Source organism: Protomyctophum parallelum (assembly GCF_964188405.1).
Source record: "Protomyctophum parallelum genome assembly, chromosome: 5".
Lineage (NCBI taxonomy): Eukaryota > Metazoa > Chordata > Actinopteri > Myctophiformes > Myctophidae > Protomyctophum > Protomyctophum parallelum.
The window spans coordinates 53,761,087-53,779,509 of NC_139702.1; the positions used below are offsets into that span (position 1 = coordinate 53,761,087).

Sequence of the window (18,423 nt, forward strand, 5' to 3'; positions counted from 1 at the left end):
ACTGTGTTCTGTACACACTCTTAACATCCCCATCGCCAGGACGAAGTTCTTTGTCCTTTCTATTAGTATCGCCCGACGCCCAAGACGAAGTTTGATCCAAAAGACGAAGTTTATTGATATGAAAACGGATCGCATCGCTCTACAGCCGAGGGGCGCCAGAATCACAGAGTCTCTTTATTCTCTCAGTACAATGAATGCCTCACTATTAGACTTGGTGTTGTTACAAACCCGACATGAAATACAGAAAGAACCGACATAGTAAGTGCACATTGGCGCATGTGGACAGGGTTCAACAATGCCACATAACACAGTACGAGATACGATGCGAGGCTATACAATACAATAAAAAGTCATGATTGATTGTCAAGTATTTATTAACAGTTTGCAGAATTACAGTACATTTCAAGCACAACTCAATACAAACTATAAGACATACAAATATACACTTCAATGTAGCCAAAAAACTGGAAATCATCATAAAGGAGGTAAAATGGGAAAAGAAAACATATACAGAGGGGAAAAAGGGGTGGGTGGGGGACGTCACAATTTACTTACATACAGTACAACAGATTGTATCCTTTCTTTCCTTCTGCAGAAGGTAATACCCAGGTTTTGACAGTACAGTACAGCTTTTAAAGCAGGACATGAAAACAATTATGCATTACTTCTGGGCATGCAGGAAGCAGTGTCACAAACGTAGTTTGGAGGATTCATTGATGACAGAAGCGGAAGTTCTTTGTCCTAAATGCATTTGGAGAGAACTAGAAAAGGAAAACCTACTGTATCACAGCTATGGTCTTTATTGGTCTGCTGCTTCGGGGCAAAGATTTTTCCTTGTACTATGACACACACAAGCATAGACCCTGAGGAACCTCTCAGGAGACCCTGTGGCTGTGTGTGTGTGTGTGTGTGTGTGTGTGTGTGTGTGTGTGTGTGTGTGTGACCGAGAGCTACTCATGTATAAAGGACCTAGCTGAGTAGTAAGCTTGTTACCACTAATGAACAGGGCACAGTAGCGTGTACACCTCCATGCTAACACAAGTCGCCTCTCACTCTCAACCCCAGGTGTTGCTGTTCCAAATGATGTCGGGAGCCTTTTGCGCTCCCTCAAGGGGACAAGGGAGCAGGGGCGTCTAGGTGCAGAAAATGTGTGTGTGTGTGTGTGTGTGTGTGTGTGTGTGTGTGTGTGTGCGCGTCCCTCCTGGCCTCCCCTGGTAAGGTCTGCGGAGGGTTTCTTGGTGTTGTAAGTGGCACTGCTTGGCTCATTTTCATATCTGCCTCATTAGTAACTACTGGCTAAATTGGAAAAAGAAAAGGCTGAGACAAAAAGCAAGAGAGGCAGGAAGAGAGAGAGAGACAATGGGAGAGGCTGGAGGCCTCCTGTCAGTCCTCCTTTCTCGTGCATCTCCTACCACTGTGGTGAAGAGGTGTGTGTGGCATGTGTGTGTGTGTGTGTGTGTGTGTGTGTGTGTGTCCATTGTATTTGTCCTCCCTTGGCAGGTGCATAGCAATGCACTGACCCTCTGTCTATCATCAGGAGTCAGCTGGAAAACAAACCGGCCTGGCAATTATGGCCTTATTAAGTCCACAACAAGCTGCCCAGGGAGCCCAGTGAGCCCCGGCACTCGCTTTCTGGGACACTATGGGACAGAACAAAGATATGTGTGTGTGTGTGTGTGTGTGTGTGTGTGTGTGTGTGTGTGTGTGTGTGTGTGTGTGTGTGTGTGTGTGTGTGTGTGCGTGTGTGTATGTGTGTGCGTGCGTGTGTGTGCGTGTGTGCGTGCGTGCGCAGTAGATAGGTTTGAAGGGAGAAAGCCTGTTTTCTATGTCATGTTGTGTGTGAACAGATTAACATTAAATGGAGTCAAGCATGCTTGAATAATAATGTCACATAACACATTGAGGAATGAGGGGTGTGTGTGTGTGTCTGTGTGCATATGTGCATGCTTGCACGCATGTACGCACGCACGCACGCACACGGAGCTTGGATGTATTTTTGCCTCTGTACATGTGTCATTGTGTGTGTGTGTGTGTGTGTGTAGTACAGTATATGGTGTGCACTGCATGAATGTATGTATGGTGAGCGCAGGAGTTGCAGTATGTTTGGCTTGTCCTTGACAGCACAAGGGCCTTTCACAGCTTGGAAAAAACTAAAGGAATACAGCAGGTGAACACAAAATCCCTTTTTCAAAAACAGTGAAAACATTATGCATGCCAGTGCTGTTCACAAATACAACCAGCTAAACATTATGCATGCCAGTGCTGTTCACAAATACAACTAGCAAAACGCCTGCTGCTTAGGAAGGAAGGAGACACTGAAGTCACTATCAGGTAATATAGACAAGATATCAGATTTTTGATCAACACATTCACTGCCAGGTATGAATGTATTAATAATTTGTTTATCAGTCAAGACCCTTATTTTGAAGGCTCACCGGGACCCGAGACGTAAACCGGATGTAAAAGAAAAACGAACACTGTGTGTTGTTACAAACAAGCGTCTTTTCTTTCACCCGGAAAATACATTTTGTAACCACAATCATCGGTTATTCAGTTTGGTTGAATAAAGCTTGTTTTGACCAAAAAGAAAAGGAAAAGAATCTGGGATACATGCATTTTTCTAAATCTGATAAATGAAGCACAGCGTTAGTTTATACAGGTACATGTGAGTCGCATGCCAAAGCTGTGGTCAGCGTCAGTCATTCCCATTATAATTCACATCTCAGCTGATCATTATGTCATGCATTCATACTCCAAACAGAATCGATGCTCAAGCATAGCGCTCCCTATAAATACAGCTTGCATTCACTTAATCACCCTGGACGAAGTTCACCATCCTTTCTATTAGTAACACCCAGGATGATGTTCACCATCCTTTCTATTAGTAACACCCAGGATGATGTTCACCATCCTTTCTATTAGTAACACCCAGGATGATGTTCACTGTCCTTTCTATTAGTAACACCCAGGATGAAGTTCACTGTCCTTTCTATTAGTAACACCCAGGATGATGTTCACCATCCTTTCTATTAGTAACACCCAGGATGAAGTTCACTGTCCTTTCTATTAGTAACACCCAGGATGATGTTCACCATCCTTTCTATTAGTAACACCCAGGATGATGTTCACCATCCTTTCTATTAGTAACACCCAGGATGATGTTCACTGTCCTTTCTATTAGTAACACCCAGGATGATGTTCACCATCCTTTCTATTAGTAACACCCAGGATGAAGTTCACCATCCTTTCTATTAGTAACACCCAGGATGATGTTCACCATCCTTTCTATTAGTAACACCCAGGATGATGTTCACCATCCTTTCTATTAGTAACACCCAGGATGATGTTCACCATCCTTTCTATTAGTAACACCCAGGATGATGTTCACCATCCTTTCTATTAGTAACACCAGGATGATGTTCACCATCCTTTCTATTAGTAACACCCATGATGAAGTTCACCATCCTTTCTATTAGAAACACCCAGGATGATGTTCACCATCCTTTCTATTAGTAACACCCAGGATGATGTTCACCATCCTTTTTATTAGTAACACCCAGGATGATGTTCACCATCCTTTCTATTAGTAACACCCAGGATGATGTTCACCATCCTTTCTATTAGTAACACCCAGGATGATGTTCACCATCCTTTCTATTAGTAACACCCAGGATGATGTTCACCATCCTTTCTATTAGTAACACCCAGGATGATGTTCACCATCCTTTCTATTAGTAACACCCAGGATGAAGCTCACTGTCCTTTTTATTAGTAACACCCAGGATGATGTTCACCATCCTTTCTATTAGTAACACCCAGGATGAAGTTCACCATCCTTTCTATTAGTAACACCCAGGATGAAGCTCACTGTCCTTTTTATTAGTAACACCCAGGATGATGTTCACCATCCTTTCTATTAGTAACACCCAGGATGAAGCTCACTGTCCTTTTTATTAGTAACACCCAGGATGATGTTCACCATCCTTTCTATTAGTAACACCCAGGATGAAGCTCACTGTCCTTTTTATTAGTAACACCCAGGATGATGTTCACCATCCTTTCTATTAGTAACACCAGGATGATGTTCACCATCCTTTCTATTAGTAACACCCAGGATGATGTTCACCATCCTTTCTATTAGTAACACCCAGGATGATGTTCACCATCCTTTCTATTAGTAACACCCAGGACGATGTTCACCATCCTTTCTATTAGTAACACCCAGGACAAAGTTCACCGTCCTTTCTATTAGTAACACCCAGGACAAAGTTCACCGTCCTTATAAACGTAACACTCAGCGCCCAGTTTTATCCAAAAGACGAAGTTTATTGATATGAAAACCGATCGCATCGCTTCACAGCCTAGGAGCGCCTGTTGCGCAAATCCTCGATGTTGACCACAGTGGGACGTCATCGAAAATGTTCCCCCCCCCCCCGTTTAGCCGACGGCAACGAAAGTCTTAAAATATTAATAACTCGCAATCTAAATCATCCCGTCCAATTCTAAGAAAAGACCCTGTGCTAGACGGCCCCCCCGCTGTCCAGTCACAATAGATTTAATCATGCCTCCCGTTGTTGTCGATCACCTTTAGAGTGTTTTGGCTACATTTAGCTGCTCCAGCCACATCCGGTATAACTTCCGGTCCGTCTGTAAAAGTGTACCGTTGCTATGTATGTATGTATGTATGTCAAGCATTGCTTGACTACCAAGTATAACTGTTGAACAGCCTAACACACACACACACACTGATTGACCACTGCAACGCGTGTGCACACACACGCGCGCATGCGCGCGCGCGCGCACACACACACACACACACACACACACACACACACACACACACACACACACACACACACACACACACACACACACACACACACACACACACACACACACACAGCTAGCTCAGGCAGGTCTGATTTTATATCTATGGCCAGCCTCGCCATCACACAATCATGTACACGAAAAGGTTGTGAGAAGAGTGACAGTCCTTGTCAAGTTTGTGTGTGTGAACACATGGATCTAGTGTTTCACATGGCTTTCCACTATAGTCCAGGGTTCTATAGTTTTACAGCTGGAAGCTGAATCTCAGTAAACTTGTGTGTCGCCTCCCCACTTGGCTGAGCTTTAGATATAGATGCACATCCACCGTCTCTCCTGGTGTCTTAGGGGAGTTTCAATTAGAGCACACCATGACTGGCCCTTATTGCTCCCTGACATGCAGCACACTCTCTCTCTCTCTCTCTCTCTCTGTCTCTCTCTAACTCTCTGTCTCTCTCTCCCCTCTTTGACAGTCCATTTCCTATCCTCTGGTGGTTTGCTCTTAACTGTTGTCCACAAACTCTCAATTAACACACACACTCTCTCTCTCTCTCTCCCCCCATCCGGAGAGAGAGAGAGCGAGTGCATTCTCCGGCACCGGTGTTGCTGGCAACTGCCAATAGTATAGCCAGAACCAGAGACCTAACCTCACAGGGCAGACATGGTGATGTTTATCCCATTCTGACCTGAGATCAGATTCTATAAACGTCTTCTACATCCTGACAGTTTTCTGAAAAAGCTATGTTTCTATGTCAGTCGTTCTTCGATTTTTCAAAAATAGCAGACCTACAAGCTCGTATCGCGCCACTCGGTGGCGCGATATGAGCTTGTAGATCTGCTATTTTTCAATAGCTAAAGCACGACATGATGCCAACACCAAAATGGGAGCCCGGTCAGAATGGGTTAAACGGTATAGCGCATGTCGGGAGCCACGGGTGAGTTTTAACCAGCGACGCTGACACTCCTACCCCCAAACCTCATAGGGAAGCCACGGGAGATTTTTAACCAGCCAAGCATGTGTCTTATACCGACAACGCATGTCACCACGGTACACTGCCAGTCTGCCACGGCAGTTATCGGCAGTTTCTGCGTCTGAACCGGTGGCAGTGTGTGTCAAAATACCCCCGCATGTGCCACCCCTCCCCCGGCAGCACCATGCCTGTTCGCCGCTATACCGGAGAATGTACTCGCTCCTTCTGCCCCATCCGACCAATCCAACTTACACAAACACCCACACACACCTCGTCCTCCATCCCTCACAGCCTGCCATTAACCGCCATTATCTTGCAATGGAAACAAGGGTAGTAGAGACGAGAGGAGAGGAGGAGAGCAGAGGAGAGGAGAGTGTTTAAGCTCTGATTGAGGGTGACTCTTTCTCAAGTGAGAAACAGTGGCCTGTCATCCCCATGGGTGTGTGTGCGTGCGTGCGTGGGGGCAGCGATGAAGGCTCAAATTGGTTTCAAGTGTGAGTAAGTGCTTGGCGTGGCCCCCTCTCATTATGTGATGGATGGGGGGGCGGTCCCCGGGGGCCCGGCAGCTTGATTGTAACGTGGGTCTGTTAATTGACAATAAGGCCTGGCAAGGAATGATCTATGGTCTTGACTGGTGGCTGTCGTGAGAAGGAAAGAGTTGTACTTTACAACTTTGTTTCGTGTTAGAACTTGTGTGGTGTTGGTCGTGTTTATTCTCTGAACATCTCGCTGAGAGTAGGAGTACTGACTCTAAGCGCACAAGCTCTGCGGAACATTGCAGTATAGTTGCTGTACAGCAGCGGCCAGGAACATATAGCTGAAGTATCGGTTTAATATTTCCAGTTTTAACAATGACGCAATTTCAGATAAGCTACCTCCAGTTCTCGTACTTGAATATTTTCGGACCGACAGACCAACAGAGCCCTGAGTTGTAAAATATACCAGACGTTATTGAGAGCCAACTTCTTCAAAGTTTGAAGAAGTTGGCTCTCAATAACAATTTAATTGTCTTCACAAATAACTTCACAAAATTTGTTTTGACATTTGTTTTGGAACTTACAGTACATGCTACTGTAAGTCTGAATGTTTACACTCTTACTTGCATTTCACATATGTATAAAAGTCTAAGCAGAAGGGAGTTCCAACCGCGCCTCTAGCCTATGGCAGGCCAGTCTGGTGCATCTCAGAGGCAGGACAGGTTACAGGAGAAAAGGAGGCACTGGAGAAACTCCTTATTTCATTATCAGGGTGCAAGTAAAAAAGCGACGTTTCAATGTTTCAGTTACATCAAGCTTTTTTTACTTGCACCCCGATAATAAAATAAGGGCTTAAACTGTCTGAGTGCCTCCTTTTCTCCTGCTATAAAAGTATATCATTAAATATCTCACACAAAGTTTAGATGTGTCTATATGCAGCATTGACCTGTGGTTCTTGGAGCCATTACCTGGTCGGTGTCCATCATGTCTGCCAAGTCGCTCTCTGACATGTTGAGGATGGAGGCGGCGATGCTCTTGGCTTTGATCATGGACCTGGCCGAGAGGCCACTCTTCTCAGCCACGCTGCTGGCCTTCCTCAGTTTCCTCCTCCGTTTCATCAACTGCTGTTTGACCTCCTCCACATCTCGGAGCATTTCACTGGCCAGAGCCTGGAGCGACAGGAGCAGGAGGAGAGAAAGAGAGGATAAGGAGAAGTAGAAGAAGAGAGTGATGAAATGGATGTAGTCAAAGAAGTGGGATATCTCAGCATGGCAAATGAATAAATGAAACTGATCAAGCACGCGCCGGAGAGGCCTGGTACATTATGGAGGAATATTGAGTTTGACACTCTCAGATTCTCTTCGGTTTCGCCTCGTGCTCACGTGTACGAACGCAGACCTGAGGGGGTCCCCCCCCGCCCTTTTTTGTTGCCCTGTCGATTGAGTGCGAAGGGAGTGCATCTTTGATTTCAAACGCACCCAAAGTTTCGCTAGAATTGGCAGGGAATCATGAATCACTGCAGAGGGAGGGCTCAACAGAGAGCGAGAGGATGAGAGAGAGAGAGATTGAGAGAGAGAAAGAAAGAGAGCAGAAGCACAGCACTATTGAAAATGCACCCATTCATTTATCCCATTCTGACCTGAGATCAGATTCATACGAGGTTTCCGCCGGACACACACTGGTCTGATGAACCCATTCTGACCTGAGATCAGATTCTAAAAATGTCAGTCGCTCTTCGATTTTTCAAAAATAGCAGACCTACAAGCTCGTATCGCGCCACTCGGTGGCGCGATATGAGCTTGTAGATCTGCTATTTTTAAATAGCTAAAGCATAACATGATGCCAACACCAAAATGGGTGCCCGGTCAGAATGGGTTATTTAGTTGTTTCTGAATGTCTCTACAGCGCAAACGGCGGCGGCATAACACAGTAAATAATTAAGCTATATGAGGAGCCGTTTCAAATGGGGCCCGAGCGGACGGTGCGGATGAGACGAGACGGTGCGGCGGCTGGTCGGCCGCTAAATGGGAGTTTGGTCTAAATACAGGGAGACAATTAAATGTTAAAGCTGCCACTGTACGGCGGGAAAGTCAATAAAGCAAACTCCCCTTTGCTTCATTTTGAGCTTATTGATCGAGGCAATAATCTTCTGTATCATTCCCCTGTAAGCCGCCTGAAAAGCTGACCTTGGAATAGACAGGACCAGATGAGAGCGGCAGCCAGAGAGAAATCACACATACACACACACACACACGCGCACACGCACACACACACACACACACACACACACACACACACACACACACACACAAACAAAATAATAAAAGAACAAAGAAGCGACGCACTCACATTGCAATATACAAAATAAACAAGCAAGAAAGGTGCGTACTGGGCACACAAACATACTGAAACATCGACACAAACAAACATGTGAAAACTCTCCAGTGCAAGTGCAGCAACAGGGCTAATCACACATGGACAGCACTGAGCGTGATGGATATCTCCATTCCTTTGGCTAATTTTACACAGGTGCGCAGTAAAAACCTCAGTGTCGATTTAACTCTGTGAGTGAACAGACGTATCCAGATGGACCCGTAGCGGCTCATCTGGTTACATTTGTACAGTCTCAGAGATACAAAATCAAGTTAGGGCATTACTGTGTGCACTTCAGGTGCAGTTTAGGGGCGTCAGAGCAGGCAATCCTAAGGGCGTGTGTGTGCGTGTGTGTACGTGTGTGCGCGTGCGTGAGACAGTTTGCAGATTGTTATTTGGCTATTAGTGAAATCAGATGCAGAGAGAGCGAGAGAGATAGAGAGAGAGAGAGATGCCGAGTTAAGACCAAAGCCATGTCTGAAAACCGATATGATCAAACACCCTGCCCCACGCTGATAGAAGTATTCATAGAACTACTGATATGGTAGAAATTGTGGAACGCATAACTTGTAAAAACAACAAAACAAGCGGACTGAGTTCAGTTTCCTTCACCTTCAATTAATGCCAGTTCTGTTCATATTAGAACAGTTTAAACCAAAAAAAAATGAAGGCTGCACACAGATCTCCAATTCCCCATCACAAAAATATTAATAATCCACCGATATTACACATTCCTCAGGGTGTAGAACAGTAGACCAGTTAACAATACTGACAAAATCATTATTTTGTTGGCTAATGGGATTGTGATATGTATTGTAATACACATGGGAAATACATAATTAAGGAATTAAGGGCAAAAAAGGAGAGGTTTTACATTAATTTACTTCATCTGAATGTAAGGAAAGATTTACTCCACTATGACTTGTAGGCCAGGCATTCTGCACAGCAGGATATTGTTTAGAGCAGTGGTTCGAGTGGCAAACAGGGTCCCCTGGGAGCAGATTGCAAGAGAGTCACCCGCTAAATTAGACAACATTAAATATACACAAAATCACATGCCCCGTGGGAACTTTGAAGTGAGGGGCACTCTTATCACCATAGCCTCGATGACCTGAACAGGCATTTTATGTAGACATACATAAAATGTAGCACTCTATAGTATATAAGCATAGTTTCATTATACAGATATTCCACTAAATGAGAAAAAGAGGTTGCGCATCAGCCAATCCCAAAGTGCCAAACCCAAATCAAGTATACATCAAAAAATAGGAATTTAAAAAAAAATCCAAAAAGGCAGCACATCCAAAAATTAAACAAGCGGGGGACAAAGTACTCACATTTCCATTTCTTTATTGGCACACACCAAAAAGGAACGCTGACGCGTTTCAGCTATGCAGCCTTCGTCAGAGCAGATATTCCACTGTTAGGTTCTATAAGCTTACATCATTCATGATGACTATTTTCATGAATATGTTGTATTACCATGTTTTTGTTCTCGTTTACTGTAAATCGCTCTGGATTAGGAGCGCCTGCCGAAATTGTAAATTGTGAATTGCACGTCATCATACGTCGTCTCATTCTCAACCAGGTGCACATCTCTCACCCGATCACGCCGGCCAATCACAATTTGCGTCCTCCCCTTTTGTCTTCAATGTTTGTGTTTACACACTTTTGTCTTCAATGTTTGTGTTTACAGACCCTCAAAGATGGACATAGGAGGGGCTAGTGCCCCTCAAAAATCACCACTTTAACCTTACGTCAGTGCTTTGAAAATAGCAAATCTACAAGCTCACGACACGTTGCATCGTGACACGTTGTCAGGGAGTCCTTGTCTACTCAAGTTGCAGCAACCTATAACCTCACTCATAGTTGGCTTGACACCTCCATTTTGTGAAAAAGGTGCAGATGAAATAGGAGGTGATATCCCAGCCACGGTCTGTGCCTTGATGAAGTAGAGAGGAAGATTTAGCCTCTTGTGTGTGTGTGTGTGTGTGTGTGTGTGTGTGTGTGTGTGTGTGTGTGTGTGTGTGTGTGTGTGTGTGTGTGATCAGAGAGCTATGTTTCCCTGAAGGAATACACAGCTCATTAAGTAACAGCCTGCGATCCTATTCTTTTATTTACAGCCTAATAGATATTCACTGTCGCTAGTCAAGGGTTACATTCAATTGACCTAAACCCTGCATGTGGAATAATCCAGAAAGAGATTAAGGGCTGAATTTATCACTCATTCTCAGCCCTGGGAGAGACAGAGGGTGTGTGTGTGTGTGTGTGTGTGTGTGTGTTTAGTCTGGCAAGGCCCTGTGCCACAATCAGTGTAGCCAGAGGGCCAATTTAGACAGGGAGAGGATTAGGACATGGCAATGGAGATCAAATGAGCAACTAAAGTGCACCCTCTTTAATAACTGGCTAGACTCACACTACACACACACACACACACACACACACACACACACACACACACACACACACACACACTGAAAAGCACATAGACGCTTATTGAGGAGAAAGTGATTGAACTCTGTTAAAGGGTAATTACAATCATTTAGCATGAAGCAGTAAATCATACATTTTTCTTTCATTTAATTGTGTTGCATTTTTAATCTTTTCAAGTAATGAAAGTTTTATGCAAAATGTGAAGATTACGCAAGCCATATGTCCAGTAGGCTATAAAGTGTTAACAGTGTTACTGTGTTGTGTGGGTGTGTGTGTGTGCGTCTGTGGGTGTGTGCGTGCGTGTGTGTGTGTGTGTGTGTGTGTGTAGCTTCATGCAGCAGGGCCACTGTTTAGCAGTTCAACAGCAGTGCTTATGGCCTGGGGCATGTGTAGGGGCCAAAGGGGTTCACAATAAACACACACACACACACACACACACACACACACACACACGTGACACACACACGGCCATCTCTAACGTGCAGTCGTGCACATACAATCTTTTCCTTTTCCTGTCTCTTTCACACACACACACACACACACACACACACACACACACACACACACGACAAACACACATGCACAAAGAGAAACACAGAGGCGCACACCCACACACAACACAATCTTCTTTCTCACACAGACAATCCACCTCACCTGACCACACACACACACACACACACACACACACACACACACACACACACACACACACACACACACACACACACACACACACACACACACACACACACACACACACACACACACACACACAGGCCCCCGGTCCCGATCAATACATGACATGAGTAAATCTCCTCTGGACGTCAGGCTGTCCAATCAGACGTCTGGCTGTTATTCGTGCAGGGGATCACAGGAGCCACAGGGAGACAAACAATGATGTGAATCCTCTACAACTAGACAATGTCTGTCCCCATGAGCCAAGGGTTATGGGAATGTAAGGAAGGAAGGAGAGAGAGAGAGAGAGAGAGAGAGAGAGAGAGAGAGAGAGAGAGAGAGAGAGAGAGAGAGAGAGAGAGAGAGAGAGAGAGAGAGAGAGAGAGAGAGAGAGAGAGAGAGAGAGGGGCAGGCAGGCAGGCAGGCAGAAAGATTACATTTATTTGCGTGATAATGTATTAGCTGTAGCCAAAGGAGCATAACGTGTGTCTATTTTTTATTACTTTCATACATGGATATATTATTTATTATTCTTATTAGTAATTTAATGACTAATAACATACTACTACTACTACTACTACTAATAATAATAATATTACAGCTGAGCTGTGTTGTCTTCGTAACAACGTTCAAATCCAACAAGCTGTTATAGTTTGTTTATTGTTGACATGGTTAAGCTAAATGCAATTTAAAATGATGATTTGATTTACTGTAGATATACAATATTAATGTTTTATTGAGCTCTGAACATGGTACTTTATCCCATTATGAGCTATGAAGCCACTAAAAGCCACGTCCGCGTGAAGGGAGGATTTAGGATTCCGGCTGTTCCTTCCATGGATGACGGCGGTGGCTAACAAAGAAGCCAAAAGAAGGAGACAAATATTTATTAAAACTGGATTAAGGCTCATTTATCAAATCTCGTTTTATCGTCTATGGTAACCTGTGCATTATTAAATGTAGCTCGTTTTTATCATTCATGGCTACAAAGGAGTCAAAGGACATTGGTCAGCCAATCACATTATGATTTTAATGGAGAATCCGAAACATTACATTACATTTTTTATTATTGTTTTTTTTTTTTGTGGTATTTGAGTTCTGGGCCTTAATCATATAAATAAAATAAAAAATTAAGACTCGGCCCTAACTGGGCCGGCCCGATACTCTGCCTGACTAATTAGCATAATGTTATAGGCCTCCCCCCAAAAGTTTGTGTGTGTTTGTGTGTGTGTGTGTGTGTGTATGTACATGAAGTAATGTGTATGGCGCTTGGCAGAATGTGGTGTCTCTGTGTGTGAAAAGTGTGCATTCTACCCAACAACAAGCTCTCTGGCCACCTATTCACCTCAGCTGACAGAGACCTGTCCTATACAGTACGTCACCAAGGGCAAATGGAGCCTCTAGAGTGAGGCTGTTTGGTATATATTGGAGGTCTACCGTCTACAGGAAATGCAGTCATGTTCTCTCTGTGTGTGTGTGTGTGTGTGTGTGTGTGTGTGTGTGTGTGTGTGTGTGTGTGTGTGTGTGGGGGGGGGGGGGGACTGTGCATGAGTTAAACAGACTGCCACCACTATCTATCTTTTCCAAGCCATTCCCTCCGCTTTGATAGGCAGATGTCAGCTCAGTAGTTGATGGACAGGGCCTTTATCGAGCCCTGCCAGACAGACACACACACACACACACACACACACACACACACACACACACACACACACACACACACACACACACACACACACACACACACACACACACACACACACACACACACACACACACACACACACACACACACACACACACACGTGAGAACAAGCATAAACACAAGGTGATGGATTAGACCTATAGGTAGAGACAACACAACCCATTCCCGCTGGGCATGCAGTATGCTGACAGTGGTGGTGCCACACACACACACACACACACACACACACACACACACACACACACACACACACACACACACACACACACACACACACACACACACACACACACCTCTAGGCATTATGGATATATAAAATAGGCCTACTTAGTGGTTAAGGGGGAATGTCATGCCCCGAAATTAACATTGCTGATACTGTACATCACGTGGTCTGAATGAAAACATCATGTCATTCGCCCTTTAAGGATCGATTTGTGTCTACTACTAAATGTAATTAAAAACTAAATGTAAAATTGTTCAAAGCCCTATTGCTGATTACTTAGGTTAGGACCCGCTGCAGTGGTGTCCGGTTAGAACTTAAACCAGGATGCTTCGACTTCTGCCTTCTCCCTGAAGCCGACCCTTGTTATATATTCTCAGACTATGCCAGTTAGATCTATCCATATACAGTATGGTTCTACCACATCTATCTGATATCAGCACTAGGTCGGCTCGCCAAAATATAGGGATTGTCATACTAGACATGTCATAATTATATCATATAGCCCAACGTCCTAGTCGGATATCCCCATATATGGGGACTAAATATCCAATCAGATCCAACAACCTGACTGGAAGTGAGAGTCTTCTTTACAATTATACTGTATTAGATTATGTCAATTTGTATTAATCAATAACACACAGTGGTTGTCTTTAATTCTTTATTTAGACATACTAACTAGTCCATCCACATACCCTTTCAAGGCATACAGTCAAAGTGTGTACAGAGTGTGGCTTATGCACTGTGGACAGTATATCAGGCATTGAAAGTAACTTTGCAGTTGGTAGCCTACAGTGTACCTGCAACAGTTCCAACACACGTGCACACACACACACACACACACACACACACACACACACACACGTGCATGCCCGCACGCACGCACGCGCTGTGAGAACCAACTCATTTCAGGAGAGTTTCTTTGAAAATATGACGATGAATTGATCCATTTAACAAAAATGCCGATCAATATGTTTGTAATAGGTTTTTGCTAACTTGCTACGGTTGCTACACATTATGGCATTAAATTTAAAAAAAGAACAGTCCCTCATTATTCTTACTGTACATTGCATGAATAAAACGAATGCATCTAACCAAGTTATATGAGTAATAATAGCTTCCAATATTATAAAGGATGTTAAATCTCTTTGACTTGAAGCAATGGCCGGGTACATTGTGGGTGACCTGGATACCATTCAGAATTCAAAAACTGGATTGGGCACACACACACGCACGAGACCCATTGGATTAGAGACATACATGACCCGTCAACGGATTAGAGACACACGCCCGTCGGCCGTATGCGCGTAGAACACACACACACACCACACGGACGTGCGGGCTGCGTCGTGAATACACACACACACACACACACACAGTCGCACACATCCGCGACCCGTCACTATGGGGACCCCGTGGCCGGGGAGCGGGGAGAACATGAAAGCCTTGCACAGTGAGACTGTATAACAGTCGGCCCAGCGCAGTTCGGTGAGATTTGTCCCATAGCTTGGGGACTGTAACCATGGCAGGTGACAATAAGGGCATTTTATCAGGTACCAATCTGGGAACTAAATCGTTACCAAGAAATGTCTTCACCTATATGTTTCTAAAGGTGTCAAATAACATGTACTAAAAGTTTGAAATCCAACTCCCGTGGGAAATTTGAGTTATTAGCATAATATGTGACCATACCATCTAATCCTATAATTTATAAGGCCAAATGTCATCATTCTTTAATGATACAATTACACAATCACAAACGTGCTTCTTTATTTGGTGCATATGCTAATGGAAATACCTATTCCGATCAATTTCTGCAGCCACTGAAGAGAAGGGGCCAGCAGACACACACACATTCCCACAGTACACACACACACACACACACACACACACACACACACACACACACACACTTCTAGGCATTATGGATATATAAAATAGGCCTACTTAGTGGTTAAGGGGGAATGTCATGCCCCGAAATTAACATTGCTGATACTGTACATCACGTGGTCTGAATGAAAACATCATGTCATTCGCCCTTTAAGGATCGATTTTTGTCTACTGCTAAATGTAATTAAAAACTAAATGTAAAATTGTTCAAAGCTCTATTGCTGATTACTTAGGTTTGGACCCGCTGCAGTGGTGTCCGGTTAGAACTTAAACCATTCTGACCGGGCACCCATTTTGGTGTCAGCATCATGTTATGCTTTAGCTATTTAAAAATAGCAGATCTACAAGCTCATATCGCGCCACCGAGTGGCGCGATACGAGCTTGTAGGTCTGCTATTTTTGAAAAATCGAAGAGCGACTGACATTTTTAGAATCTGATCTCAGGTCAGAATGGGTTCATCAGGTTTTTGGGGACAGTGCTTTCTAATATAAGTTGTTAGACACTATAGTGTCACAGAAACAGAACCAAGTCATAAGGGTACCTTGACGAAGGCGTGGAGCTGCTCCAGCTGGGAGTGGGCCAGGCCCAGCTGTCTCTGCAGGGTGTCTAATGCCTGGGAGCTCTGCTGGGTCAGTCCCTCCATCTGCCTGGTGGCCGTCCTCTCCAGCTCAGCCATGGATCTCTCACTGGCCCCCAGGCGAGCAAGAAGGGCTTCCACACGCTGCTCCTGTCCCCGAGAGACGCCAAACAGGCACTGTGAGAACCAACTCCAGTCCAGACTCATTTCAGGAGTTTCTTTGGAAATATGACGATGAATTGATCCATTTAACAAAAATGCCTATCAATATGTTTGTAATAGGTTTTTGCTAACTTGCTACAGTAAACACTGTAAGGCACAGTTTGAGAATAAAAAGGCAAGGCAGTGGGAAAAAAGAAAAACCTGTTAATTGCATGAATAAAATGAATGCACCTAACCAAGTTATATGAGTAATAATACCTTCCAATATTATAAAGGATGTTAAATCTCTTTGACTTGAAGTAATGTCTGGGTACATTGTGGATGACCTGGATACCATTCAAAACAGCAATCAGACCATACAGTATGTTGAGTTGTGTGGAGGATAGAAGGATGGATGGATGGATGGCTGCTCCTCTAACCTTTTTATCTCGGTCTTCCTTCAGTTTGGTGCAGGAGGCCTCGTATTGGCTCTTCTCTGTGGTGGCCACATTCAGCCTCCTCTTCAGAGAGTCCACTAGGGATTTCCTGTTAACAGCCTCCTCTGACAGCATCTTCACCTGGACACAGGAGGAAATGTTTTGCTTTATTTGGTGTATTGGTGTGAAATAAAACAAAATCCTTGTGACATTAAGCCAAATCAAATCATATATCACCCCTAAACTACTTCAATTTATATACTTCAATTTATCCATAAGTTAAAACCGTTTTCAAAAGTTCCTTGCCACATGCATAAGTTGTGTAGATGGTGAACTTCCAGTGGACTGGAATTTCAGCTCCCTGGAAAGTTCTAGGAATGCACAGTAAAAAACACTGAGGAACCTTTTTCAAGATCCTCACTGAACAGTAATAACAACACAGTCTAGGGCTACAGAGCAGGCATAACCATACTGTACCGGCTGGGCACAGTTTCCATTCCATTTAAAACCATGTGACTGAGTGTAGTGGTTGTCCTAAGAGTGCACCCAGACATTCTGAAGTGGAGTAACATGGAAGGTGAAAGTCCTAAAACCTAAATTAATGTACAAATGACGTGTAGATCTGTCTATTTTTGCAGCGCTGGTGTCGGGGCTCGTTCACGTTGTCAATAAAAATAACTTAAGGGCGCTTTCATACCCAAAGTTCGCTTAGAAGGTCCGGATCAAGGACCAAGGACCAAATATTAGCATTTTGATTTTGGTCCGTTTGGTGTTCACACTGGACTTTGTAAAGCGTACCAAATATGTAAACAAATGACACGTGGACATGTTAAGCGAACCAAATGGTGAGGGGAAAAAGAACATGAGGGGAAATCACTGTCTACAAATTTTGGGGCAACCTTCAGTCACACAGAGAGAGAAGAGAACAGCAACATGACAGCAACAACTTGCTATTGCATTCATTCATATTCATTATTTTATTAGCCAAATAAGTAGGGCATTAACCAAACGTGATTTTTGATAGTTGACTCGACTACCATCAAAATCGATTTATAGTCGATTAGTCGGCGGTAAAATATGATATTTATTCCATCCAATCAAGCATTAAAACATCGTGTTATGAAACAGCCAGCGAGCGAAGCAAAACAGAGCCGATGAATGCACTATCAATGCAGGCCGAGTGGAATAGTTGCGAACGCAGTGAGCCACTTACTATGACAGCAAGGGCTGAATGTCTGTCTGTCTGTGTGTCTGTCCCGCTGTTACACCACCCGCCCGCCACCAGAGGGCGCAGCTGTAGCACACACACACACAGGGCGCAGCTGTAGCACACACACACACACACACACACACACAACCACACACACACAAGCTGCGTTCGCTTCACGCGTTTGCGCGTCTTACTTGTACTAAGAGAGTGGCGACACACTTCCTATGGGCTATAGTTCCAAACATTGGAACTATCCCATTGAGATAGAATGAGCACTTCCGCATTCCATTGTTACAGTGGGAGTCAACGCGAGTGTCGCCACTCTTACTAGATTACGCTGAGTGCCGCTCTGATTGGCCGAAATTAGCTCAGCTGTTTCAAGTCAAAGTTGCAAGTCCACAATGACTCACGGATGGACGCGTTGTGAGCTTGTAGATCTGCTATTTTTTATGCACAAGACCGTTCTACGGAGCAGCATAGCATGTTACGT

General features: G+C 44.2%; 1 protein-coding gene across 1 annotated transcript in view; it reads right to left on the minus strand.

The window, feature by feature from the left end:
- The window catches only part of cntln (centlein, centrosomal protein), a 151,736-nt gene that overhangs the window by 22,846 nt on the left and 110,467 nt on the right, over positions 1-18,423 (minus strand). Inside the window, exons 22-24 of the mRNA XM_083764538.1 lie at positions 16,727-16,864; positions 16,110-16,295; positions 7,240-7,440 (exon numbers count right to left, since the gene is read on the minus strand). Coding sequence (XP_083620664.1) covers positions 7,240-7,440; positions 16,110-16,295; positions 16,727-16,864 — 525 coding nt within the window. The remainder of the gene's footprint in view (positions 1-7,239; positions 7,441-16,109; positions 16,296-16,726; positions 16,865-18,423) is intronic.